Source organism: Amblyomma maculatum, chromosome 1 (assembly GCF_055883805.1).
Source record: "Amblyomma maculatum isolate TAMU_Amacu chromosome 1, ASM5588380v1, whole genome shotgun sequence".
Lineage (NCBI taxonomy): Eukaryota > Metazoa > Arthropoda > Arachnida > Ixodida > Ixodidae > Amblyomma > Amblyomma maculatum.
In genome coordinates this window covers 136,434,853-136,462,781 of record NC_139344.1, presented here as the reverse complement: position 1 = coordinate 136,462,781, position 27,929 = coordinate 136,434,853, and the positions used below count along the sequence as shown (strand labels likewise).

General features: G+C 42.1%; 1 protein-coding gene across 1 annotated transcript in view; it reads right to left on the bottom strand.

Moving 5' to 3' along the window:
• Positions 1–27,929, bottom strand: part of LOC146204010 (pyruvate dehydrogenase phosphatase regulatory subunit, mitochondrial) — a 104,215-nt gene that overhangs the window by 40,845 nt on the left and 35,441 nt on the right. The window contains exons 6-11 of the mRNA XM_084589059.1: positions 25,169–25,250; positions 23,612–23,736; positions 16,123–16,237; positions 10,881–11,030; positions 4,528–4,652; positions 1,340–1,532 (exon numbers count right to left, since the gene is read on the bottom strand). Of these exons, the coding sequence (XP_084445185.1) occupies positions 1,340–1,532; positions 4,528–4,652; positions 10,881–11,030; positions 16,123–16,237; positions 23,612–23,736; positions 25,169–25,250 (790 nt within the window). The remainder of the gene's footprint in view (positions 1–1,339; positions 1,533–4,527; positions 4,653–10,880; positions 11,031–16,122; positions 16,238–23,611; positions 23,737–25,168; positions 25,251–27,929) is intronic.

Below are 27,929 nucleotides of genomic sequence, written 5' to 3'. Positions count from 1 at the left end.
GGCGGTGCATTGCTTGGGAAAGGAGTGAGCTGCACATACACAAATAAAGGCGATGTGTCGCGTGGGAAAGGAGAGTGAGCTGCACATACACAAATAGAGGCGATGCGTCGCTTGGGAAAGGAGAGTGAGCTGCACATACACAAATAGAGGCGATGCGTCGCTTGGGAAAGGAGAGTGAGCTGCACATACACAAATAGAGGCGATGCGTCGCTTGGGAAAGGAGAGTGAGCTGCACATACAAAAATAGAGGCGATGCGTCGCTTGGGAAAGGAGAGTGAGCTGCACATATACAAATAGACGCGATGCATAGCTTGGGAAAGGAGAGTGAGCTGCACATACACAAATAGAGGTGATGCGTCGTTTGGGAAAGGAGAGTGAGCTGCACATACACAAATAGAGATGATGCAGCGGCGAGCCCACCGACGGGTGTCGTCTAACACGCTACCGCGCAGGGGTATCCGACGGGTATTGAGTTAATGCTGGTGTTTCCAGGTTAAACGCACGTACACAGGCCTGATCCAACATCAACATGGTGCGGAGACTCTGACATAGACTAAGACGTGCTTTCAAGCACTGCTCACAAGAGAATAATTCGTTCTACGAGGTCACACTTGCCAGTCAGTGTCTCAGCGGCACCAATGTGTGCCTTTTCACGTCTTTACACAATAATTCATCCCCCCCCCCCCCCCTTCGTCCCTCTCACTGTGCAGTTGCACCCCCCTGAGCCCTGCACCCAGGCGGTGCGGACCACACCCCCCCGCACCCTCCTTGCGATGCCACTACTCTTGTTACAACGGCTGCAAGAGCAATGGTTGAGCACATAACGATGTAACATGGTCAGAACTGTTCCTAGCTCTGGCCATGACTACTACCATGAGAACGGCTGCTAAAAAGTACTATAAAGAGATTGGTGATTTAGTAAAAGAGCAAGCTCAAAAAGATTAAGTGGTCATCTCTGTTTTTCAGAGCACCAGTTCAGATAATGTCGAAGCGCTGCAGCCAGCATTGCTATGATGCACACAGAGGTACACTGCAGCCAATGCTCTATTATCCTGCTGATCATTTATGCAACTGGAACATATGTAAAAGATATAACACTGAAGAGGCAATTAATGGAAGCTATTTACCATTTACATGAGCCAATAACAAAAAATTGAATATTATATACATACTGCTACATTTATTACTGAACAAGTGATGGAGTTATAGTAGGTTTTTTCAGGAAAGCAAGAATGATACAGCACATCAAACAAAAATGATCTTTCTTTCACTACTGAAGTGATACCCCAGCAGAGTAGAAAATGAGGCTCTAAGACAGCCCAGATAAATAACTGCATACCCGGTGCTTCAGTCATGCGATCTCGAAGAAAATGAGCATTGTTATGAATGCCAATAAACCTTCGAATGTCAATGTCCCAGAGATCAAGCTTGGGTTCTCCTTTCGCAATCCATTCTGCTGTAACTTCTCCCAAGCCACCAGCAGCCTCGATGCCAACTGACTTCATTCCAGAAGCAACAAAATAGTTCTTGGCCTGAAAATATACACACACAGTGTCCTTAACCAGTGTTCATACACAATTATCACAGCCAACACTACTGCAGCATACACTTATGCATTAGCCAGTGAGTTATGCCAACACCTACAGAAAACTCATTTTCCTTTACTGTTGGCCTGTTCACTTTCGAATTCCCCACGGAGGCTGAATACTGAGGCCTTCCTATTGAGATGTATGACATGAGGTTTTACTTGACTCAAGCGGTGGGAAACGATCAGTGAACTAGGTTCTTGGAAAAAGAGTGCCAGAAAAATCAAATATTCTTTCACTGGTTCCATGCGACTAGCTCAGCCCATTGTTTTTAAAGAAAGACATGATCATGGATGATTGTTTTATTCACTCCTATTGCACAAACCAGCAAGATATCTTCGTCAAGCACACTACAGAGTGAGGCACACTCCAAAAAGTAACCTCCAAGCAAAATCCGACTGTGAACAAACCAGCACTGTACAATAAGCGTTAAGATAGATCTGCAGGTCGATACGTACAGCGTTTCAGTTTGCACATGTCAAGCATTAAAGGTGTCTATAGACACCAGATTTTGGTGGCATTCTTTCTTTGTTAATAATGCGTAAGACATTCCTGTACATGGCTCACCAAGTGGTTTTCACCTACGATCGCTAAATAATTCATAACTGAATTTTCTTTCCTCACCAGTTTTGGTTTCAGCAGCCGAGAGATGGCTATGATGTCACAATCAAGTCTAGGTCACACGCGGCATGAAAATACAGCCAATATAATCGTGGACTATTCACTTTTTGTGATTACTGTTCTTGAGGCAGGCTGGCTTTAGTGTTGTAGCGAATTTAAATGACAGAGGAGTGATTATATCACAATTTTTTTCATCCCTCATGTGACCTAGACTTGACTTCGACGTCACAGCCGTCGCTCGGCTGTTGAAAACAAAAAAGGGGGAGAAAAGAAATTCGATTATAAATTATTCAGCAGCCATAGGTGAAACTGCATGGTGATCCATATACAGTAATGTTTTGACCGCCATTGTAAAGGGTAAAACACGAACCCCAAAAAGTGAGGTGTCTATACTCCTTTAACACCAGCTGGTACCCACTACTAGAATGGCACCAGTGTAGTAGCATTCACATACACGGCCTCACCACAGTGACTCAGTGGTTTGGGCAATCAACTGCTGAGCCCGAGGATGAGGTTCGATACCAGGCATGATAGCCGCGTTTTGACAGAGGCAAAACGCAGGGGGCCAGTGCGATAACTGTGCACATAAAGAACTTCACATTGGAAATTAAATTGAAATCGAAATTAACCCCAGAGCCTTCCCCTACAGTGTCCCTATCGAGCAAGCCAATGCATTTTGTGCAGTGCACCTAATTGAATAATTGACACTAATTGTTCAAGCTTTTAAGCACTTTTCGACAGCCGCAAACAACCGATTTTGTGGTTAGACCTGTTTACATTCATAATGTACAAATTAATAAAGAGCTTTAGTATAGCACTTTAGTACAGTGTGGTAGCTTGAAGAAAATATGTTGAAGTGCTCAAGCAACTTATCCCGAAAGAGAGTTTCAGTACAGCGTTCTGGAAACGCTAAACATAATTACTTTATACAGAGGCAAACTGTCATTTCGAAATTGTAGCCAATGACACCAATGCAGAAAAAATATGTATGCATTTAATAGCCTATCAATAAAGTAACTTTTATTTTTGTACACCAAACAAAATACGCAAACACTATGGCGCGATCTAGTTAAGCGAAAGCCTAAGTTTTAACTGCTATATTTAGAATGCATTGCATCCCGAACATGTAAAAATAAGGATTGACAGCATCCACATACAGTACAGCTATGATGAACGATAAAGCGGCAGCATAAATTGTGGTCATAAACAAGACCGAAGCCACACTGTGCTGTAACATGCAACAACATGCGGCATTCATCTTAGATAAACTTACCACATGTGTGTCTAAGAAAGCTTAGTAGAAGATATGCACCGCCAAAGACCTTCCTATTTTTTTTTTTTAGCCAGCCTAAAACACGCCTATTCAAGTGGCACCAACTGCAACACAATAATATAATATCCCCTTCAGTCCCCAATTAAATTTTCTGAAAGAAAAATTCTTTTTTGCACCATGCCAGGCAGAATTCAAATATAAAAGATTATGCAAAAATGTTTACATTTTATTCGCGTTCACATATGTGGTCATGGCACCTCAAAGCTGCTATGCCAGGCAGAATTCAAATATAAAAGATTATGCAAAAATGTTTACATTTTATTCGCGTTCACATATGTGGTCATGGCACCTCAAAGCTGCTATACATGAATGAAAACACTGCAACATTTTCTGCATTTTCTAACTAATCATAAAGCACGAATAAATGTTTTCCTCTGAGAATACCTTGACACCTTTAAGACTGGGACCCCTGCACGCAATCAGCGCGCTGCTCTTGCACAAAATAAGAAGCACCGCGGACAGAATGTGCCACCTTAACAACCTTAGCATTAAGATGTCATGTCCACAAATGTGGAAACAAAACTCTGAAAGTCCTCTGAAGCACTTTTTCTATATCTAAGATAATGAAATCTGGAATGCAACATCTACATTCCCTTACTGACACATTCATTAAAATAAATAGTATTATTAGGCATCGGTTTAGAAAGAGGCATACAAAAATAAGAGCTACTGATTCGTCCCGCCGTAAGATGCTGTGACGTCCATCTTTACTTGCTGTTTACAAACGCATTTCGCTGTAGTAACGAGATAGCGCCACATACTCGACAGGACGGGTCCAAATGTTATGGGTGCTAAATTCAAAGGCAGAAATTCGCACTCAGTGCAAACATATAATGAAATTTGGGTCGCGTCCACATATGTGGACGCAGCGCCTGAAGAGGATATACAAGGTGTGTTTACTAACATCCAAGAGAAATGCACAACTCCTATTGGGAACATGTTTGCGACTAGGGTTTGTATTGCGACATACATGTTTATGTTGCTCACCTCCGGAGCTTCTCCAATGATCCAACGACAGTCAGGTGTGAAGCTTTCTGGACAATTGTAAAGCTTGTCCACTTCTACATTTCCCAAGTTCGGAAACCGGAAGAGCATTTCCTTCAAAAGGATATCTTCCATGTAAAAAAAATATATATATATAAGTATATGAAGCTATTTATAGCTATCTACACTATGATTTTGTGTATGGCGAAAATGAGCTATGCTCAGGAAATGCCAGTCCTCCACTGATCTTTAACTAAAAAACAAAATGCTAAATAAACCATCACTACATTTCACTTAGCTTTTTTTTTTTCTAAAACATAAACTTTAGACATAATTCATAAAACAAAATATATACCCATTTCTACAGCACATGAACATAAACCATTTGAGTGAGATGAACACAGTGCATTTAAGCTACATCAATTATAATTTTTATAAGCATTAAGGTATAAACTAAAATGCCAGCTTTCATTTATTATTTTTTTTTTTTTATGCTGGTTTTGGGGATAGCATATGCATGCCTGCCAACCTGCAGAGATAAAACATCGGGAGTTTTTTTGTTAGCACCAGCAGGGGAGAGGAGAGTGGGAGTCCGGCCTAACTTTTAGGTGGTGCCCAAAGCGCCCTTTAGAGGGGACCCTGCAGTTACGTAAGTATCTGGCTTCAAAAACCTGTCTGAGCAGTTTTTCTCAACGCATGGTCCAGACTGACAACCCTTCACCAGCAGCAACGTTCAAAGGTTAATGAGCAGAATTCAGCTCCAGTATCAGTTTCAATTCACCTTTGCCACCGTGTGAAGTGCTGACATTTGATCCACACGTTATGCAAAATGTTCTCCTTTTCTCCCTGCCACCAAGCAAGAAAAATCAGATACAAGATCGCAAGAACGTCTGCCAATATCTTTCCCTGGGCTTCGATAACAGCTCATACAGGAGGCCCAGCTGACCCAAAACATACGTACAAGCAGCTGCAACCACAAACATGAAATGCAACTTAAATGCGACCAGCCATAGCTACTTTGGCTTTTATTGGCTGCTCAGCCCATGGTGCTGATGATTAAAATGTAGCTGCAGGTTCCCCAGTGCCGGTTTCGCAAGAACAATCCTTACACGGGCAGAGGTAGCTTTTCGGAAGACATAGGGCAGTGGTTATGCAATCAGAATGTTCAGTCAAAAAAATTATGGGGGACACTTACACTCCTCCGCCTTTAAGGGCATGATGCGATAGTGTGGGCTACTACCCCACATGAGCAGCCCCGCTTTAAACCAAGCCGTATGAACGCACCTGCGTGGCCTAGGAGTAATGTGAATGCAAGGGTCCTGGCAGGCTGATTCTGATATCACCTTCTTTTCTGATTCTGATACCATAATGCTATTACAACTTTACAACTTTAGGCTAAATCCCTGTCACACAGTCATTTTCAAAGGCAATTGATTCGATAGCCTTCGAGATTTCGATAGCCTTCGAGCTCGAAGTTGTGTTGCTGCTACACGGCAAAACTCAAAGGTTGTTGAAATAGTTCTGGTGTTTGGCGCCAAACTTTTGTGGCGCCACTGTTGTTGCTCTCAGTTTTGCTTGAAGAACTAAAATCTTTCTATAAATGCAAAATAAAATATAACTGTTACCTTTCTTTTTTTTAGTACTGCAGGTTTTTAGTTGTTATTAAAGAACTACTTTTTTTTTTTATACGCGTCGACGTTCATATGGCTGTGTGTGTCATTGTGCTAGCTTTTCTCGGTGGCATAGGTAACAGCGCTAGCGAGTACAAAACTATTGCGCCTTAAAAAAAAGCGATGATATTTTAAAATTATTGCACATACTAATATTTTACTGTGTAAATTAAGGATATGAAATAATAACGTTTGTTCATGTTTTTGTATCGTAAGCGTGCTGTGCACGAGAGTGCGCATGACACTCCTCGGGTTAACGCTAGCAACCCTGCGCAACATTCGAAGGCCTTCGAGATATCGATACGAGTTCTGAGCTGTTCCGTTGACTCGATAGACTATCGACTCATTGGCCATTGAAAACACCCAAGTGGCAGCGTTCAAAGGCCTTTGAGTCGATGGACAATAGGTTCAAGGGCTTTCGAAATGTCCGTGTGACAGTGGTATAAATTTAGCATCAGCAAACACTGCAATGCGGTGGTCAGAAGCTGACTAAAAAGCAAAAGAGGCCTTTTGGCTCAATATCAACAATTTTCAGTGCCACTTCAATACAAAGGCACACAGAGGAAAATCTTATTTCCAGTAACAAAAATTCAAACACTTATTCTTTCACAAGCCCAATACAAGTGCTAAGTTAAGACAATGTAAACTTGATAACATCAATTTTTTTTTTTTTTTTTGTATGCGCACCTCTGAGGTGAGACTACAATGTCATGCACTTCATGATTTTCTCAACATCATAAGTTTCAGTTGTGCGGGAAGATAAAAATATTATATTTTCGACTCCCCGATAAATCACCAGATATAAATACCTATTTTGCTGATAGTGATCATCAACATTGCCACAAAAAGCGAGGCAAACAATTTTTTTTTTCAAATACAAAATGGATAAAGCTACTCACAGCGTCCCTTCAAGTTCTTCAGATTGGCCTAAGGAGATAATTTTAAAATAATAGATGGAACAAACAAACAAAAAAAACTTTTATTTTGTCTACTCGTCTGCACCATGAACCAGTACCTACAAGGAAATCCTATATGTATCATCTTCAGCCTATGATCAGCCTGACTAAAATTCGCCTTTTCCTAACCTTTGATTTTTCTCTAGTTCCATCATCATCACCACTATTATCATCATCATCAGCCGCCAGACTACACTCACTGCAGGGCGAAGGCCTCTCTCATATTTTTTCCAATTAGCCCAGTCCTGTGCTACCTGCTTCGACTTGACCCCTGCGAACTTCTTAACCTAATCCGTCCACCTAACTTTCTGTCGCCCTCTGCTATGCTTTCCTTCCCTTGAAATCCAATTCTTTACCCTAAGAGACCATCGGGTATCCTCTCTTCGCACTAAATGCCCTGTCCATGTCCATTTCTTCTTCTTAATTTCCACTACAATGTTGTTAACACATTATTTCTCTGATCCACTCTGCACCCTTCCCATCTCTTAACGTTACACCTACCATTTTGCCCATAGTCCTCTGCATTGTCATCAATCTAAGTAGAACCCTCTTCATTAGCCTCCACGTTTCAGCCCCATAGGTGAGTACAGGTAAGATGCAGCTGTTGTATACTTTCCTCTTGAGCGATACCGGTAAGCTGCTAGTCATCATCTGCGAGTATTTGCCAAATGCACACCATCCCAATCTTATTCTCTTAGTTATTTCTCTTTCATGATCCAGATCTGCAGTTACTACCTGTCCTAAGCAGACTTCCATGACTTTCAGTGCTTCTCTACCTATTGCAAACTTTTTCCTTCCCTAGGATATTGAAAATTATCTTAGCCTTCTGCATATTGGTTTTTAAGCCCACCTTTCCACTTTTCCTGTCTAGGTTATCAATCATTCATTTTAATTCATCCCGAGTTACTCAGCAAAACAATGTCAACAGCGAATCGCAAATTACTGAGGTATTCTCAATCTACCCTTATCCCTAACTGCTCCCGTTCCAAGTCACTGAATACTTCCTCTAAGCAAGCTGTGAATAGTACTGGGGAGATCATGTCTCCTTGCCTAACACCTTTCTTTACGGAAATTTTGTTACTTTCTTTATGCAGAACAATGGTTGCTGTGCAGCCACTACATATATCTTCCAGTAATTTCACATATGGCTCGTCCATAACCTGATTTCGCATTGCCTGCATGACTGCCGATATTTCTACCGAGTCAAATGCTTTTTCGTAATTGATGAATGTTATGTATAAGGGCTGGTTATATTCCGAGCATTTTTCTATCATCTGGTTGATGGTATGGATATGATAGATAGTTGAGTACCCTTTCCTGAAACCTGCTTGATCTTTAGCTTGATTGAAGCCTAAGGTTGTCCCAATTCTGTTAGCGATTACCTTAGTAAATACCTTGTACATAATGGCTAGTATACTGATTGGTCTGCAATTTTTCAAGTCTTTAGCCTCCCCTTTCTTATGAATTAAGATAATGTTAGCATTCTTCCATGATTCCAGTACCGTCGATGACACCAGGCATTGCGTATACAGAGTGGACAGTTTTCTTGGCATGATATCTCCCTCGTTCTTCAACAAATCTGCAGTTACCTGACCTTCCCCAGCTGCTTTCCCCCTTTTCATGGTTTCTAAAGCTTTCTTAACCTCGTCCTTTGTCATTAGCAGAGCGTCTGACTGCTCTTCACTACAGCCAATCTCATTACTGTCCTGAATACTTTGGCTATTGTATAGATCAGTATAGAATTTTGACTATCTCGTCCATATTCGTGATGGCATTGCCTGTCTTGTCCTTTAGCGCATACATCTGATTTTTACCTATGCCTAATTTCCTTTTCCCCACTTTAAGGCTACCGCCATTTTTTAGAGCATGCTTGATTTTTTTTCCCTGTTATACATCCTTATGTCGGACACTTTGCACCTACTGATTACCCTTGATAGCTCTGCTAATTCTATCCTGTCTGTTGGGTTGGAGGCCTTCATGCTTTGGCGTTTCTTGACCAAATCTTTCGTCCGCTTAGATAATTTGAAGATATCCTCTCAAACTATCCTACCACCTACTTCTACCATGCACTCAGTAATGATATCTCTGAAGGTACCTTTCATCGCTTCTATACTAAGGTCATCATCTTCGGTTAACGTTGAATATCTATTTTGTAGCAAGATTCTGAATTCTTCTGCCTTCCCCCTCACGGTTAATTTGTTGATGAACTTCCTCCTTACTAATCTGTTTCATTCCCTCTTTAAATCTAGACTAATTTGAGATCTTACCATCCTGTGGTCCCTGCATCGCACCTTTCTGATTACCTCTACATCCTGTATAATACCAGGGTTAGAACACAGTATGAAGTTAATTTCATTTTTAATCTTCCCGTTAGGACTCTTCCATGTCCACGTCCGGTTCTTCCATTTGATGAAGAAGGTATTCATGATTCTTAAGCTACTGCACTCCGCAAACTCAACTAGTAACTCCCCCTCCCCCCTGCTATTTCTAGAACCAATGCAATAGTCACCCACTGCCTGGTCACCAGCCTGCTTATTCTCTACCTTGGCGTTGAAGTCGCCCATTAATACAGTATACTTCGTCTTTACCTTCCCCACTTCATAGAAGGTTTCAACTGCCTGGTCATCACGACTACATGTAGGTGCGTAGGCCTGTACAATCTTCAGTTCATAGCACCTATTAAGCCTAATTACAATGCCTGCCATTCTCTCATTAATGCTATAGAGTTGATCTATATTACGAGTTATATCCTTATTGACTAGAAACCCTACACTCCTAGTTCTCGTCTCTGTGGTAAGCTTCAATAACTGAAAACATGCCCACCCTTCAGTACAGTACATACCTCATTCGGCCTCCTAGCTTCATTAAGCCGTATGATGTCCCATTTCTTGCTCGCTAGTTCCTCGAAGAGCATTGCTAAACTAGCCTCACTAGCTAGGGTTCTAGCATTAAACTTTGCCAGGGTCATTTTCCAATGGCAGCCTGTTTGGAGCCAGAGATTCTTAGCACGCTTTGCTGCATCACAGCTCTGACCGCTGCCGTGGTCAGTTGCTCTGCAGCTGCTGGAATCTAAGGACCAGGAGTTTGTTGGAGTGGTCATAGAAGGTAGCAGCCAATTGCTACACCAGGGTGGCCAAATCCTGTTCTCGTGAGGGAGTGCGTTTCCGGAGGTGTACACAGGCATCAGGTCGCACCCCAAACCTGTTTATGCAATTCCATCGATATGTAGATTATTATTTTTTTTTAATCCGGTGGGGAATTGTGCGGCACCGGGATTCAAACCACGGTCCCCTTGCACGTGATGCGGATGTTCTACCTCTACGCCACTGCTACACACAGCTGTAGTTTAACATCTAAAAAACGAAAAACAAGATAGCAATGCAAGGCAATGTAAGTTGCCTATACTATGTTATTACAGGATTCTGTAAGCACGTGCATGCTATTACAGCCATATTCTAAGTAATTATTCTTTCTATGTTTGAATGCTCACTCAATTCATTGTTAAAAATCTAGACTGCAACAAAACAAAACTAGGACTAGTAAGCACACAGGCTTATCCACCAGTGCACTAGTACATCCATACATAAAAATTGACACTAAGTTGCATCATGCTGCAAGACGTATAAATCTCCTGAAGCTACAGTAAAACAAATGTATGAAACTTTCAAATTACAGTCAGCAGGGATTGCTACATGAATGCAGTAAGAAATAGTATGAGTGAAAAGCTCACAGAACTGGTCCCAGTCTTCTGGAAGTGTTCCCAGTTCTCCAGATGGAAGGATACTAATGTCGACAGGCTTACTTTTAGGCTCAAAGCCACCAGCAAGGTAGGCTCCTTCATGTGCTCTCAAGTAGAAGTGGCCATCACAGTCATGGATCACTGGGTGAAATTCCAACACAAGACGCTTTCTTAGCAGGCCTCAATCCCAGTAGCACGTCGGTCATGTGCAAGCACTCTCTTTCTCGAGTCACCGAGGCCAAAACCTACATTCTGCTTTGCAGGTGTAATATGAAAGCCATAAAAAATTTTGCTGTTTTCCACTTTTCCACTCATTTTGATTTCATAGAGGTTTCTGCTAATATCACTACTTTGTGCCAAATATATTTTGATTTAGCCTTTCCCAGTTGTGCCAGTCTTCAGTTCAATCAGGGCCAGTTTGAATTAAAAAAAAAATAAGTTAAAGAAGAATGAACAACCAAGCTAAATATTTAGGAATTAAGGAAGTGTATTTGCTCCCTAAAATACCTAGATCACTTGGCATGACTTACATATCCCTCTGCTGAAACTTTGGACTACGGCGGGCTGAGAAGCATTAAAATTACCAGCTGGAAGGGTTACAATTACAAACAGAAGGCACAATTATCGATAAAAATAATTACATCAACCTTTTTTCACATATTCTTCGATAGAGATACCAATAAATCCCAACCATTCCACTTTAGATTCAAAGCATTAAATTTTTTTTTATAGAACTGCCTTCCATTTACTGTCAACAGCAGCCATACATAACAGTCCCAAAATAACCATGTACTTAAGTCCTTTTCATACTGACATTGAGGCACTACAATTTTATTGTGAAAGATTAAGCATGCGTTGCAACCTTTTTGAAACTAAACTCTGTGCAAAATCCTCTTTAGAGAATTTTCGGCACTGTAATTCCTTGGTAAAGCAACTGTACGCCAATATTTTAAAGCAACATTAAATGCCGTAGTTGTTTTGGTTTGGTTTCGGGGTTTAACGTCCCAAAGCGACTCAGGCTATGAGAGATGCCGTAGTGGAGGACTCCGGAAGTTTCGACCACCTGGGGTTCTTTGATGTGCGCTGACATCGCACAGCACACGGGCACCTAGCTTTTCGCCTCCATCGAAAAGCGGCTGCAAAGGCCGGGATTCGATCCCGCTTCCTTGAATGCCGTAGTTGCATTATATTGCATAGTACCTACCATACTTCTGAAATGTGGACCGACCATAATCCAGCAGAGCATCTATTGCTGCTAGCTCCCTCTCTTTGCATACTCTTTTTTAAGAGCAGAAAAAGAATTACCTTGAAAGAAGTGACACCGAATCTTTTTATAAATCCTGCCTCACAAAAGACAATAGCTGCAGAAAAAAATATATATATATGCGTACGGCAATTTTCTACATTAGAGAGCAATAACGCAATTTAAGAAGTAGACATAAGGCAAATATGAAAAAATAACATGCCACAACTAGAGTAATTTTAATGCACTGTCCATCCAAGGAGGGATGCGACATTCAGCAACAATTTTTTATTTGCTCGACGATTTCCAACTTAACTCCTCGAACACATTAAGATCTGCTCTCACAAATTTTTAGTCTTGTATCTAAAGAATATTTTTTTTCTATAGTTTCTCAATGTAGTTTTCGTAAACATCAGCATCTAAGAGATAATTTTATTCAAGAAATTTACAGATCACACAATTAAAAACAAAGAATGTCTCGACCTGCAGTATTGGTCTAGAAGTGCAACAAAAGAAAAGAGATCAAAACAGATATAACAGTCACGATGAAATCTGCTCCACAAAGTGAGCACGTTGTCAGAAAATCGGAATGGAGAAAAATGCTGACTGTCCAAGCGCTCATCCATTGATACGCAGAGCCACCATGGTTTATTAAATCACATTTTTTAGAGTCTTCCCAGTGGATTTCAGTAATGAATGTTTGAGAAAGAATAAACAAAGCAAGACATGGAAGTGAATATAGAAATTTTTAAAAAAGAATTTTTTTAACCATTTTTCGCTATTACAAAGCCATGTCCCCTTTAACGACCAAACTATTACTGTTATACTATGCGAGCCAATGCATCTGCACTGAAAAACTACATTTTCGAAACCTGGTGACGCAAAGCAGTGAGTCAACAAAAATGTACTTGGTAATTTCTGACGTGTACTGATGAAGTGAATAGAAAGATAAAAACTGCAGCAATGATAACCTGTACCAAGGAACCAACATTAGTACCATTCCTAAAAGCAGGTTAGAAACAGGCAGCCAAGCCTTTGCAATTCTGTAACAGGTCACCATAATTTTATGCACACTAGCATTTAAAAATGGCTGTCAGTTACTATTGTGGCATGTATAAAATATCTTCCTAACATCACAAGAGGTAGTTCTCAGCTATGTTCTAACAAATGAAATTACGATACTGTTGCCACTTTCGCTTGCTAAATCAGTACCATGTCCCACTCTCCAAAAGAAGGGAAATGAAATGATAAAAAAAAAAAAGAACAGCACAGACATGTGAAGATAACAACACAGGCATCGATTAACAACTGAAGTTTTTGAAGGCACACACACAGTATGCATAGGGTTTTTTATTTTCGGGTTTTATATTTTTTCAAATTCGAGAGATAAAAACCGGGCGTTATTTTTCAACTTGATAATAGGGGAGAAATCGGGTTTTTAGCGGAAACACTCCGAAATTCGGGTTTTATCGGGTTAAATTTACAAACTAATATTTTATTCGATTTCTTCTAATCATTGGGTAATGATTAGGGTTAAGTTTTGTGTTGCTTTCAAGAAAGTATTTTACAATTCGGCGTATGTCATAGTTATTACTCCCAGTGATGTGCAACGGTCAGTTTTTGAACAAGAAACATTTATTCATGTGAGCTAGTCATCGATATTTTACACGCCCTTATTAACATGCATAGTCATCTGCATGCGCAACATTTCGGTTTACATCAAAGACCTATCTGCTCTCTGGAAATATCTTATAGCTAAGAGAACGGTCGCTCAATGTCACAGCTGCCGTTAGGTAGACACAACAATGTCAACACTGCATTTGCTAGCCTGGGGTAGCCCAGTTGCTTCGTTCCAATAGTCCATCAGTTCAACATTTTCATTTGTGGGACTTGCCTCCAGCAAGTACTGGTTAAACTCTTCGTGAAGCGAGCCTACATCACCCGTCAAGGAAATAAAGAGAAGTCGGTAGTTATCTAACGACTGGCTCAGCAGCCGCTTCTGGAAGGATCGAGTAAGGCACCAGTTTTTACGTTGTCAACTGGTTTTCTGCTTTGTCTGAGATGTTCGGTTTCAGAGTGCAGCCTCATTTTGTGGAGATTTTAAGGGCAAAACTCTTCACAACAAGTTTTTACTGATGTGGCAATGCTCTTAGGTAATATAGACAAAATACTTCTTGTTCGATCACTTTTACCGATCATCATGAAAAACTCGTAGCTTGACGTTCACGAGGTGATCGAAGTTTGGCATCAGAAGTTTCTCGCTTTTAAGCATTTTCTGTACATCTAAAAGTGGTTCGAGTGCATCTTGCATTAAGATTGCCTTGGCATAAAAAACCTCTTTATCATAAAGTATCGCTCGAATAGCTTCTGCTTGGTGCTTTTAACAAGTTCCGTGAGCACACTTGTTCCAGAAACCGGGAAAAATCGGGTGTTACCCGATATTTTAGGACCGTTTTCGGGGTGCGAAAACCACGTAAAATCAGGTTTTACCCGAAAACACTAAGTAAGTATGCAGTCTTAAGGAAACTTATCAACAAAGTCGACGTCTGGGGTGATGTAAAGCCCCAAATAAATCAACCAAGTTGATTAAATGAAGAGCACACACACAAAAAAACACAGATTCATAAACCCATGAGTGACCTTCGAATGTCTACGAAATTACTGCTATCATGTGGAGCATCCTACACGGGGCAAACAGGAAGATGTATCAACGAGCGCTTGCAGAAATATTCAAAATTACTTGAGGTGGGCACAGGCAGCAATTCGTCTGTTCACTACAAAGAATGCTCTTTCCTGCTAGCCTTTGACAGGATGATGGTTTAAAGAAGTCACCCCAACAAACGCACGTGAGAGGTACGTGCAACCTATCTCACTCAAAGCAGTGGCACTACATACATCAGCAACCATCCACTGGCATAATTATAAAAGGGGCAACCTAGCTGGAAAAACAGTAACACTACCTCCCCTATATTATTTTTCTCAGTGCCATCACCTATTCTTTTAGCCACTTTTTTTTAATTTTTAACCACTTCGCTGCGCCTCCAAGCCCTAAGATTCCCTGCTAGTCACTTAGCATGTTCTTTCCCGGTATCTATTATATATGCCACTTTTTCTATAATTTCAAAACATCATTTCAATCTTGTTAAAATTTTGGCACATTTATAAATTTTAACACTTTTATTCAGCTGCTTACACTGCTGCTGACATCAATTCAGCTGAAAGTTTCCTCAAGAATGCATATTATGCAAGCCCATTCTAATAAACTCCAGCTGTCAGTCAGTGCCTGTGTAGTTCTCTTCATCATCCTGTGTCTGCGCAGCTCCTTTCTGTAATGGCCTGCAGCAGTACCCTTGTCAATGTGGCCTATTACAAATGTGCACAGGCAATAAGCACTAATTGATTAAAGGCAGCATGTTCAAAAATGCAAAAACAAGCAACTGAAGTTATAATTAACGCCATCAAGCAAATCCGACAGCTTTTACAAACAAAAATACAAAACCCTTTCAATACACTCATTCTTAGAATCGTCACTTGTTATACACAGAACAGATCCCACAAAGAGCTAGTGCAACAGAGTGCAGTTTTCATAAACAATGCCATCGTGGCATGCCAGTTAAGAAACAAATGAGTATGATAATAAATCTACCACTAGCCCTTTCGAGATTTACTTCGGCAATCTGGCCTACACTTTTATTTGCAAACACAATATTATGCTGCAAGGCCATTATCAAAATAAATAAAGAAGAGAGAGAATGTGTAGCACAATATTAATTTTACCTAGAGCCTTTACCTCTACACACCATAAAAAGGTCGCACACCAATGCAAGAATTTTTCACTAGCTAGTCAGTTCCTTCACTTGCAGTGCAGACGAGATACTAGCAATAATCAACGCACACTTCACTAAATTTTACAACAACAACAACTGTGTGCTATTCCGCACTAACACGATCTAACAGCCACATATTTTAACATGTCATCCAGACACTCACCAGGCATGACAGGGTTCATGCCTTCCACAGGTAGCGTGTGGAGAAAATGGTGACCACATGGATGCAAGGGAACCCTTACTTCAGGTGTGCTCATTTTGCCAACGTGCCGCCCAAACTACAACAAAACACAAAAATGCACAACAATGTTCAGAGCTACTTATCAGTCTTTTCCCTTAACATGATACATAAGCTGCGATCAGGGCAGAACGTTGATGATATGTCCCTCATTCATGCAGCTATTCATATTTTGTGACAAATTAGCAGGCCTGCCTTTCACAAAGATAATCCATTAAACATGCAGATTGCACGAAATGAGATTTCTATACACGCCACGCCCTGTGAGACAACCAATGGGAACTGTTTGGAAAAAAAAAAGGAGGCTGGTATCACATTTCACTGGCACGTTTTGCCTCTCAAGTTAAAATTAATTCGCAGACTTTTGCATAACAATGCCATCAAGTGCACGAGTGGCTGCAACGGTTGTTTGGTTAATGGTTGAAACTGTGCTTAACTTGTGCAGCTCACAGTCATGAGAGTCTCAATGAAAGTAAATGGATAATAATTAGCACACACATAAGAAAAATCAAATGAAATTGACGACAAGCATAAAATAGCGTGAAATATACCTGCATATATCAAACACGCATATGTTGAACTATCACGTATACCAAACTCTCATAATTTTTATTACCCAATTACCCCCTTGAAGATCCTATGCAAAAGTATAGGAGGCCTGTTTTGCTGCTGAAAGAGAAACCAACTGTACCATATTTTAAATTGGCAACGTTTGTTTCCGGGCTGGTTGATTCATTTTTTTCAAAATGGAACCCTTTTTAGCGCAACGCATAAGGGACAAGACAGGCGCTAACTCACAACTGTTTGTCAGCCCCTGTCTTGTCCCTTTGGTGTTGTGTAAAAAGGATTCCACCTATTTTAACTGAGTTATAATTGCATTTATAGCGACCCAGTAACAGATTTAGACCTTCTATGGCCAACACTGGCTTTTCACAAATAGCTGTCCACAGTACCTTTGATGTCAATCCCAACCCCAAAGATACTTACGCCACGCGGCACAAGACGCGAGCCCTGACACCCCAATTTGTCCCCTATGGAATATTGAGTGCGCGCTTACACCCATGTAGAGGCATGTAGAGGTGTGCCCGTCTTTTCAATGTTTGGCCTGAATGACACTCAACGTGAGAGCGTGCACGTGTGCACCTCGTGAGAAGCTGTACTCGCAGCAAGCAGTTGACTGCCAGTATGGCGGCAAAATGTGTACCACAGCAAGAAGCGTGCCACTAGCATGGGTGCATCATATGCACACTTCTTGCTTACAGAGAAGCTCATCTGTTGGCTTGCTTTGTATTGATAAATAAATTATCTATATATTGAACTATTTCGAGATCCCATTCAAGTTCGATACATCCAGGATCGACAGTAAAAAAATAAATTAATTAACAATATTAAAGAGAATAAAATAAAGTTAGAATATAAACATAAGAAATTATATGGAAATGCTGTGATAGCAATAAGGCACAGTTGGAAACCAGCCAATGGCCGGATCACTTCCAACAGACTCTTGAAAGCTGCAGCCATGTCGCCAAACAACAGTGACCAATGCCAGAGGACTGAATGGATCCAAAACGAAAAATGGACAATGGATCTTCACAGAGTACAGCCCCTGGCCAGCTTTCCATTTATTTTTTAGCCAAAAGCGTTGCGCAAATCAACCACACCTTTGTTTCAATCCAAAATTACAATATAGAGGGTAGAATTTAGAATACCATTTGAAAACTCTGAACAGTTCTTGAATAGTGTTTACTATTCAATCCATCCTGCATTTTCACAATTCTAACTATTCGTAGTTCTTAAATATCCAGAAATGGTGAAGTTTTTTGTCTAAACTCGTGCTAAGGCATCACGACCTTTTTCAAACGGCAGTAGCTTGCACTTGTCTTTGCGTTAACGCTTTCTGCACAGAATCGACTGCCGGCACACGAAAAACATGTACGTAATGCTAGGCTTCGTATGAAATCAATGCATTGATGGCCATTGAGAGCCGTGGCATGGCTGCTGCATGCTCGCAGGTTGAAAAACTAAATATGGCACCATGTGACAGGCCATTACAATGTGCCACAATGCAGTCCGCACCTGGATGTAAACCCAACTTGTAGCAATCCTCTCGCTTTGGATCACTACAACCACAGACGCAGTGCACACATAAAGACGGTCCAACTTGTGTATGAATAGCGGAAGGGACAAGCTGCGATTCGTGTGCCCTGCCATGGTCTCACAGAAGCCGTTGTATCGCTACAGCTTTTGTCACTCAGGGTATAAAAACTGCATATTTTAGGCCCCAGCCGAGAACGAAATAGCATAAGAGGAACGTCAGGCGCAAGCCTAGCCAGTAGTGTAGGTTTCATTTTCCTAATCTTAGTTTGCAACACCGTTTGGGTCAATCATGGAACTTGAAGCCCAGTGAAACTGATACACGAGGACCAAGCATGTTAGCCGTCATCCTGGACTCTGCATTTGGGGCGGCATTCTACAACTAGCACTTTGTCCTAGGGTATCGTGAGAAAGAGAGAGAGTCCAGCACTGAAGCTCAAGCTGCTGCTCTGCAGTCCATTCTGTGAGCTCCTCCTCGCGAAATGGACAGCAGAGCCATTAAACGACCATTAATCGACCACTGGTTGACGTCACTCCTCTAGTAAGAAGTATCTGGCCACCTTACAGTGCTTCACGACAGCATTCCATAAGAGTCTTTATCACATAAGCATTAAGTCAAACTGTAATGTCACACATTTTCTTTTATTACTGAATGCATTTGTTATCCAAACACCTGGAAAGAGGATATTTGTCTTCTAAATAAACTTTACTACTCTTACCACTACATGACAGCCTCTTTCTTATTTAATCCCTGATAGATCTTACAGGTACGACAAATAATGGTGATGGGTAGAGAGAAAATTCTTCAGCTGTATCTCAGTTTCTTTCTAAAGTTAAGGTTTGAGGAAAACCACTTTCTTTCAGTTTAAACTACCTGTATTGAGATTTGAAACAATCTGAATATGCCCTGTAATAATACTGAGAACTACTATTAGAAAATATTTTATACGGTTTGCCTCCTTTTTTATCATTCTTATTAGCTTTGCACTCAAAAATTTTATATTCCCACACTTCTATAGTCAACATAAAAATGCCTCTTACTAGCACGGTTTCAGACCAAGTGACCCATTGGCTTTTGCGGCCGGCGATCCGCCAGCCGCACCGACTGAGGCCAAAGTCGCTTTGGCTGGCGAATCGCTGGCCGCTCAGAGTATGGTTGTTTTTGGCATTATTTCCAAACATGGCACCGCGGAGAAAGAGCGGTTTGACGGCCGAGGAAGTTCTCAATCTTGTGTTCGAGAGCTATGCAAGACAACTCGTGTTCAGCGCAAGATCTAAGTGACTCTCCGCCACAATCTCCAATGACGCGAAATCTGGATGACTGGCAATGGGAAGCGGATGACACAATAGAAAAGATTGTCAAGCACACCTTTTGTGGTCAACCAGGTACTAAGCGGGCCATCTAGCTACAAGTAGGTGCAAATCCCAGTGCTCTGGCAATGTTGTTCAACGCTCTGCTCAGAGACGAGATTTGGAGCACCATCATATTACACACAAATGCCTTTGCATGCGAGAAACGGCATTTGCATGCCAATCACTACTGGCATGAACCAACATCGAATGAAATTAAAGCTTACTTCGCTATGTGCGTGCTGATAAGCCAGGCAAAGAAGAGCAGCATTCAGTCTTACTGGTCAACAAGATCTGTTATAAGCACACCATTTCTTGCTTCTGTGATGTGGAGGCAGCATTTTTGGGCACTCACGATATCTTCATTTCTGCGACACCTCGCTTCCTCAATATAGAGATAAGCTGCGGAAGATACGCCCTGCACTCGACCATGTACTGAAGTACATTGGTACAGCCTATCATCTTGAATAGTGTATGGCAGTTGATGAAAGCCTTATAAAGTTTCGTGGTCGGCTGTCCTAGGTCCAGTTTAACCCCTTGAAACGGGCAAGATTTGGCCTTAAGTTCTACAAAGTGTGTGAGTCTTCAAGTGGCTACTGCCTAAAGTTCTCCATTTACACTAGCAAAAGTGTGAAAACTCCCGTTACTGCTGAGTTGTTTTGCAGTGAAGCGGTTGTAATCGACCTTCTAGAAAAACGTGTGCCCGATGGCCACACTGTGTTTATGGACAACCGGTATTCTTTGCCATTACTATTTCACCACCTAAAGAAAGCTGACTCGAACGCTGTGGGCGTGGTCCATCTACGCAGAAATGGCAAAGGAATTCAAGAAGCTGAAGCTTCAAAAAGGCGAATGCAAGTCTCTTTTCGCGAGGCATCATGGCCCTCACTTGGCAAGACAAAAAAGTAGGTCACAATGCTGTCAACTTGGCACAATTGAACAAATCTTACTGACAGAGAAAAAAAGCGTCGCCAGAATGGCGTGCCAGTTGTGAAGCCACAAGTTGTAGTTGATTACAACCGAGGCATGAGTGGAGTGGATCACGAGGACCAACAACTGGCTTCCTTTCCAATTATGAGAAGATGTGCGAAAGGCTACAATCTTACATTATGGACATCGCTGCTTATAACAGCTACATCTTATCTGCCAAAGCAGTGGGTAAGCATTTCCACTACACAGACTGGAAAGTCAACCTCGCCGAGGAGATTTTCGAAGAGGAAAATCGCATGTTGCAGCTGCACCAATGTGGCTGCAGACCTCGCCAGATCCCACCGAACAAAATCAAGCAGAATCCATCAAGGCTACGCTCAGTTTGCAAGACACACGGGAAAAACTCGAAGAGCCGATAGGAGTGTGAAAAATGTGAAGTTGCACTTCACATGCCTGTATGCTTCAAAGCTTTCCATACATGCAAGTCATATTAGACGGTGTGATGCAGCAAGCCTTTCCAAACAGAATAAAGCAAATTTTGTCTTCCTATGACGTGTGTAGCGGAATTTATTGCAATTCTTATAGAGCAACCCACGTGCCGAACGCGTGTCGGCATTTTGGTGTGGAATGCCAGGCAGAAACAGTCACGGAGGGTGCGGAAGCCAATGGGTTAAAGGGTGATAATAGGTACATTTGTAATGCGAGAGAAAAAAAATTACACATTTTGAGAACCAAAAATAGCAGATGCATTCATTATAAGAGTGCATCCATAATGTGAGTAAATATGGCATTAGCTTTCTGGACATACAATGCATGGATTACAGGACAGTTTTCCACACTCTCAAAAAGGTTGTACAGTCACATGTTCTGCTACGCTCATTTTCTCAAGGTTCAAAAAGAAAGACTAGCTACGACCTAAAGTATGGCACTAATATAATAAGAAAAGAACTGAAAGAGGTTTTCTTTTTTTTTTTTTTTTTTTCTGTCATTCCTCAACAGAAGCTAATTTTTAGTTAACAGACTGTGCAGACTACAACCTTCTCAAGGAGTGAAGCATTTTTCCAATCAAGCAAGCTGCCCCAGCTCATTCTTATCTGTGTAATGCTCATAAAAAAACAATGAAAATAATGCAGTAGTAATCTATTGCTGTCGAACCCGGATACATCGAACTCAAAGGGGATCGCGAAATAGTTCGATATATCGATAATTCGATATACAGAAATCGGCTTGTGACGGCACTTACGATGCTAAAAAACGATACCGTATTTGTCGTGTAATCAACCCACTCGCATAATGAACCCACCCTCCACTTCTGCACCCGTGAAGATGAAAAAAAAAAAAAGCGTTAAGGCCAACTCGCTCAAATGCAAGTGATTGAGCGATCTCAGCGACGAGCGGCAGTGACAGAGCGAAAAATTTCCAACTTGTTGGAACTGCGTCCCTCTCGCCACTCGAGCCACCACGGCAGCTCAAAACAAGGTTTCTGTGTCGCTGCGGCAGAAATCGCGAGCGTTTTCGCTTGCATGTCGATGGCGCGCGCCACTCCGTTTGGGTCGCCTCATCCACAGCTCATTTCTTGGCAGCGTGCCAAGATGCTGCGCAGCGATAACATCACAGCGGCGTGCGCGGTTATCTTTTGATAGCTCCTGCAGTGGTAGGGAGCGAACTTGGCAGAGTACCTGTGATGGCTTGACTGCACAAGCCTGGCTCGATTTATCCCACTGCGCTTGAGGCGGGCGTCATGATCGCAGCTGACCGCGTGCTTTCGTTGGTACATGCAAGGATAAACAACTCCCGCCAAAAAGAAAAAAATAACTGCCACTTCTTCCTGTCCGCAGCCACCATATCTTACGCTACGCCGCGCGTACAGCACAACGATAAGAATGGATGACTCTCACAAAAAGAGAGAGAGAGATCTATCGCTTTTTAACATCCGCAGGCGCCATAGCCACGTCAGCCGCCGCGCGCAAAGGGTTCGCAACACACGCTGGAGAAAGCGTCCGACGTCTGTCTGAAAACGGGCTGAGCTAGCTTGGCGCATGGGTAGCGCGTGCTGAAGGAGAGAGCTCGGCAAAAGAATGGGCACACCCACGCACATGGCTTGCAAACGTCATGTGCTGGCGCGTGGCAAACGATAACTGCAGATGCGCACGCCTTTGGGGAATGGGCGCGGTGCTGCCCAAACCAGTCGTCGCCGAACTGTCCCCTCTCATTCCTTCCGCCGTGGCTTGAAAACGTCACGTGGCAAACGGCCAAGGGTGATGCGATCGTTTTTGGGGAAGGCACACTTTCCAGTGCGGGGTGCGGAGTTCGATATATCGAATGACCGGTGAAACTGAGTTCGATATATGATGCGGCTTTTCTATACTTTTGCATGGAATTTTCAAGGGGATATTCCGTGAGTTCGATATAACCAAAATTCGATATATCCGGGTTCGATATAACCGGGTTCGACAGTACCTCCCTGTAATGGTTCGGTTACCTTTGGAGGCTGTAATTAACCACTGAAATCAGGTACATTTCAGATGAAGTAACTGTAATTGTAATCAGCTACTTATTTTCTGTAATGTGTACAAGACTGGTAACAGTACAGCCATCAGAAAAAGAATCATGACGCGAGTAATACAAATTTCTGCCGAGAATGACGTTTCAGCGTGCACAGGATGTCCACAGCTGGCCGCCATGTGGCCGCGGCACTACTGCTATACGCTCTGGCTGTTTAGCATGCCCTCAGCCATTACCTACACGACAAAGCTCTAGAATGGCCCCGCAATAGAACACACTCATTAATGCAATAAACACCACAAAACCTGCTTCAATGATGATGATGAGGCACGCAATGCACAAAAATGGCACTTTGCCAGTCGCACTGAGAATAGTGGTAGCACCAACAGCTGTCACCATCTAATAACTGGCACAGGTGAAAGCACAAGCGACGATGAAGGCACTTAACGGTACGAGAGAGAAAAGCATCACCCCATCAGTGGCCGTACAGGCTTGCTCGCATCTTTCAACAGCTTGTCGCTATAAAGCCACTTACGTAACCAGCTGAATTGACAAAATATTCACAACGAATGTTTCCCCAGTTTGTTTCCACATCGTGCATGTTGTGTTGACCACGTGAAGTGACCTTTTCAACCGAGCAACCTTCCATGATTTTGATGCCTGCAACAAAGAGTATAAAATAGAATTGGTTGGCAAAAAGCACTGAAATATAGCAAACATACTAAACACCCCCACATCTAGATAGCCACCACAGTGGCTCAGCAGCTATTGCATTCAGCTGCTGAGCCCCAGGTTGTGGAACCAAATGACACGAAACAATGCGTCTTTGCTGTGCAGTTTCGGTGCACATAATTGAATCCCGGGCATGTCAAAGTCAATTTAGAGCTCTCCAATACGCTGTCTCTTGCATACAGCTTCATGATAATAAACCCATATGCAACACATTACCAAGTTTGTGTGGTATCTGAGCATCAAGCCATTGTAAAACACTGAACAGTGCAAGCCTAAGCTAATCAGCATCATGACCCTCACTCATTCTCATGTGCAGCGTGGTCCACCATCATATTTAAGCAAAAACTTCTATCAGCACAAAAAAAGCTTCACCGTGGGTTTTAACAGACAGAAAAAAGTAATGCCTATATAGCAGCATCTGCAATTACATAACAACGCAACAAAGGTGCTACTCGGCACTGTGCGTGTTCATGCTGAGCTTGCACAATGCACAAGATTGCAGCAAATAACTGACATGAACGTAGACGCTTCTACACCGTAACCACGAGCATTTACATTACTTCGAGTTATCAGACGAGCCCCGAAAAATCTTCCGAAAACAGTTCAAACCACAGTAATTTTTTCTAACAAAAACCTGTATGACAGCAGCCTGCATTTGAGATGAAACTCTAGTGAGAACGATAGATTTCACCAGTTTCGTCAAGCGAAAGTGAAAAGCCATTATCTAATGCCAACACCGTTAAAGAAAAGTCATATCTACTATGCAGTTTGTAGCAATCACTCGGATGTTTTGCTTTGCAAGTGCACTGCATGCAGTCATATGTTTATCCAGCCATAGACACGGTACACGGAGGTTGCTCGTTTGTTCATTTCCCTGCAACCACACATTTTTGAGTCTCCTGACACAATGTCTCACCTAATACAGAGCCTACGGCTCGAAACCGCCTTTTCAAGTTTATGCAGCAGTGGACATGAATGCAACACTACTCATCCACTGCACAATCATGCATGTGCCATACAGTTACTGCACCGGAGACAAAATATAGGCACCAGTGCTAGAAAACTAACCCCACTGTTTATAACTCTGCTCCATTAAAAAATTACAAATGCTTCAAAGATAAACTCAGCTAAATTCCACACCATATTGCCCAAAACAATGTTACATGTATTTAGCAATGTTCCAGCGAGGATGAAAAAATAAGAAGGGAGAGGTGGGAAGGGTGCGTGCAAAGATTCGCGCAGACATGAAGCCCTGTTTTGGTATCCCTGCCTTGGAGATTAGCATTTATTTTTGCATTATAGCAGTGAAATACTGAATCATCAACCTGCCCACTTTTCGGTGTCAGCATATAGTACGCACCCATATCTGCGGCTTGTTGAGCAAACACTTTGCAGACAAGGGAAGGATCTGCCACGCCATCTCCAGGCACCCAAAGTGCACCCTGGAAGAAAGACATGCTGCTCAGTAAATAATCATGTTTGTGTTTGAGAACATGCACTGTTTGGCTTTATTCATAGATATTTGCATCCAAAAATGGCAGCGATGTTACTCTGTGACGAAATTGCGACACTATGTATACTACTTTTTGATAAAGTTTCCATGCCACTTGATGAGTACCGTATTTACTCGAATGTTACGCGAAGGGCAACTTTTCATATTGCCGAGTGGAAAAAAATAAAACCACGAATATAACGCAAGATAAGATATTGAAAAAGTATCTTTAATAGACATTATGGCCATTGCAGTCTAATCAAAAATGCTCATTCGTCGTCGTCATCGGAGGCAGACTTCTCGGAAATTCAGTCTTCCTTTTCACTCTTGTCCTCCCAGACGATTCGGAAGCCTTTGCAGCCAGGCCCACAATTTAAAAATCACCTTCCGCTACATCCGACACTCACGTAAGGTAGATTAGTAAAGTCTAGCCATCGAGCTGCCACAGAATTTCCAATTCCTTCTGCTATCACAATAATTGCCTTTTTTTTAGGCGAGCGTCGTACCGCTCATAGCGTGTTGCCATTGAGCGAAATGCGGTAACAACAGAAGTAACCACACTAATCCACTTCGAAAGATGTGACAAGTGTGTGATCAAGGGGACATGATTCTGAGCCCACGAGAAAAAATGAAACGTTTTGACTTTGGATGGATTAAGATTTGGCTGATTTGGCTTCCCTGGTATCCATGTTGCCAACATAACATCGTAAAACAACGCAAACCAAAACAGAGTGGTGGCAGATTTAATATGGCTGCACCCCGGCACTGCTTTAGCCAACCGAATCACAGTATTCAATTATAACGCGAGGGCAGACTTTGAGGGCCAAAAATCATGAAAAAAGAACTTGTTACATTCGAGTAAATACGGTAACTGGAGCAGTCGCTAAGCAATGTGGCAGTGGTTAACAGTTATGTTGTACTGCTGGTTCCTGCAGAACTTCATTTATTCCTTAGGGAGGGTATTGTACTGTACCATAATACAGCTCCCGAATTTCAACTACGCGGGCTTCGGCGTGCACGGACATTGCAGAGTACACGAATGGTTAGCACTTCCCGTCAATCGAAATGCGACAGCCGCAGCCAGGATCATACCTGCGTCGTTGAGCCCCATAACCACTGTGTCACCACGGCGGCTGTTTAAAACGATGTAGTATTCTGATTAGTACGCATCGGGCAGTTATGAAATTTCCACTACTTTGGTTTCTAATGGAATGCTCAGTCGGCTCATCTTGTGGTGTATAGTCGTTCAGTGATTTCGTTATCTTAAGGTGCGCATTATCAGCATCATAAACACGGCAGTACTGCTTCGAAAATTTCGCAACCAGGTGTGAAAATGAGCCTGTTCATCGATGATGCTTCATGCCCTTCTCGGCTAAACTTTTAAGTGCAATGCTGATACCGCAATTTTTTCCTGTGGAATATTCGCAGCATAGTTGGCTTGGCTTCAGGTGCGATAGGCTCATCGTGTGGCCTTGAATTAAATGCAATTTTTTTCTCTTTTGTTATACATTGTTTCGAATGTTGTGAGTAAACGGTATTAACTGCGCTGTTGTGATCACACGCGCTTCATCATCTGCTTTTAACAGTAATATGAAGTTTCTTTTTTTTTGTCGAAGAATGCAAAAGAATAGTCGGTGCTTTTTGCGCATAAGTACTTTTTCTCGAACACGAGAAGCAGCAGCAGCCACTGCAGCCTCACATGCTGCCCAGAGTCAGGTGCAGTCATGAGCTCTGCTCGACTCACGATTTCTGAGCGGACAGCAAGAGCAAAGGCAACTTCACCGCAAAGCAGACGAGGTTCGGCTCATTCAGCGGAGCCGCCACGCTCTAACAGACGACGCGATCCGGGCCACACCTACAGCTGTCACTGCGCCTGCGCGCTATAGTTCACCAGGCGCCCGCGAGTGGCGCTCCGCGGAGCGCAGGCCGCTCCGAGCATGTTAGTGATGTTAAAGATGGAAGTGGTCGCGCCTGTACAATCGAAACCAAAGCATGGCGCTGCAATAAAGGTGAGACAAGATATTGGGGACGGTACGGTGCAGCCATAATCTTATGTTAGCTCAATGGCTCTCCCCAAAACATACACTTAAGTCACGTAATTAAATGTAACCAAGGTAGGTACCGCGATAAGTGGGAACAGCCCTAACTGTCGGAAGGCTATAAAGTGCAGTAACAATGACACAAACCCACAACAGGGCACAGAAACTATTTGCCTCACACAATAAGTAGCTCAAGAAAACTAATCTCAATTAGACATTGCAACCATTTTTTACATCATGAAAGTAAAAAAATAAGAAAGATGACAGCTGGCAGGGCAGTAACGAAACCTGCTCAAAGACTCATCTGAATAAAGCTCACATAAGAAGATGACTTCTCTTAAAAAAAAGAAAAGTATTCCACCTTGCTAGTGCCAAGGCTAATTTAATAAGACGAATGAGAGGTTTAGTGACATAACTGCATACATTAACCTTTCTTTTTTTCTTTTTCCGACAACACAGTTCTGTATCAATTCTAAATTTGAAAGCATCAGTTAACACTAATCAATTAACATTCTAAATTTTATTAATCAGCATCATCAAGCATTGGCTCGTAATTCTGAGCATTTTGAAACATTTTAACCACCTTTTTC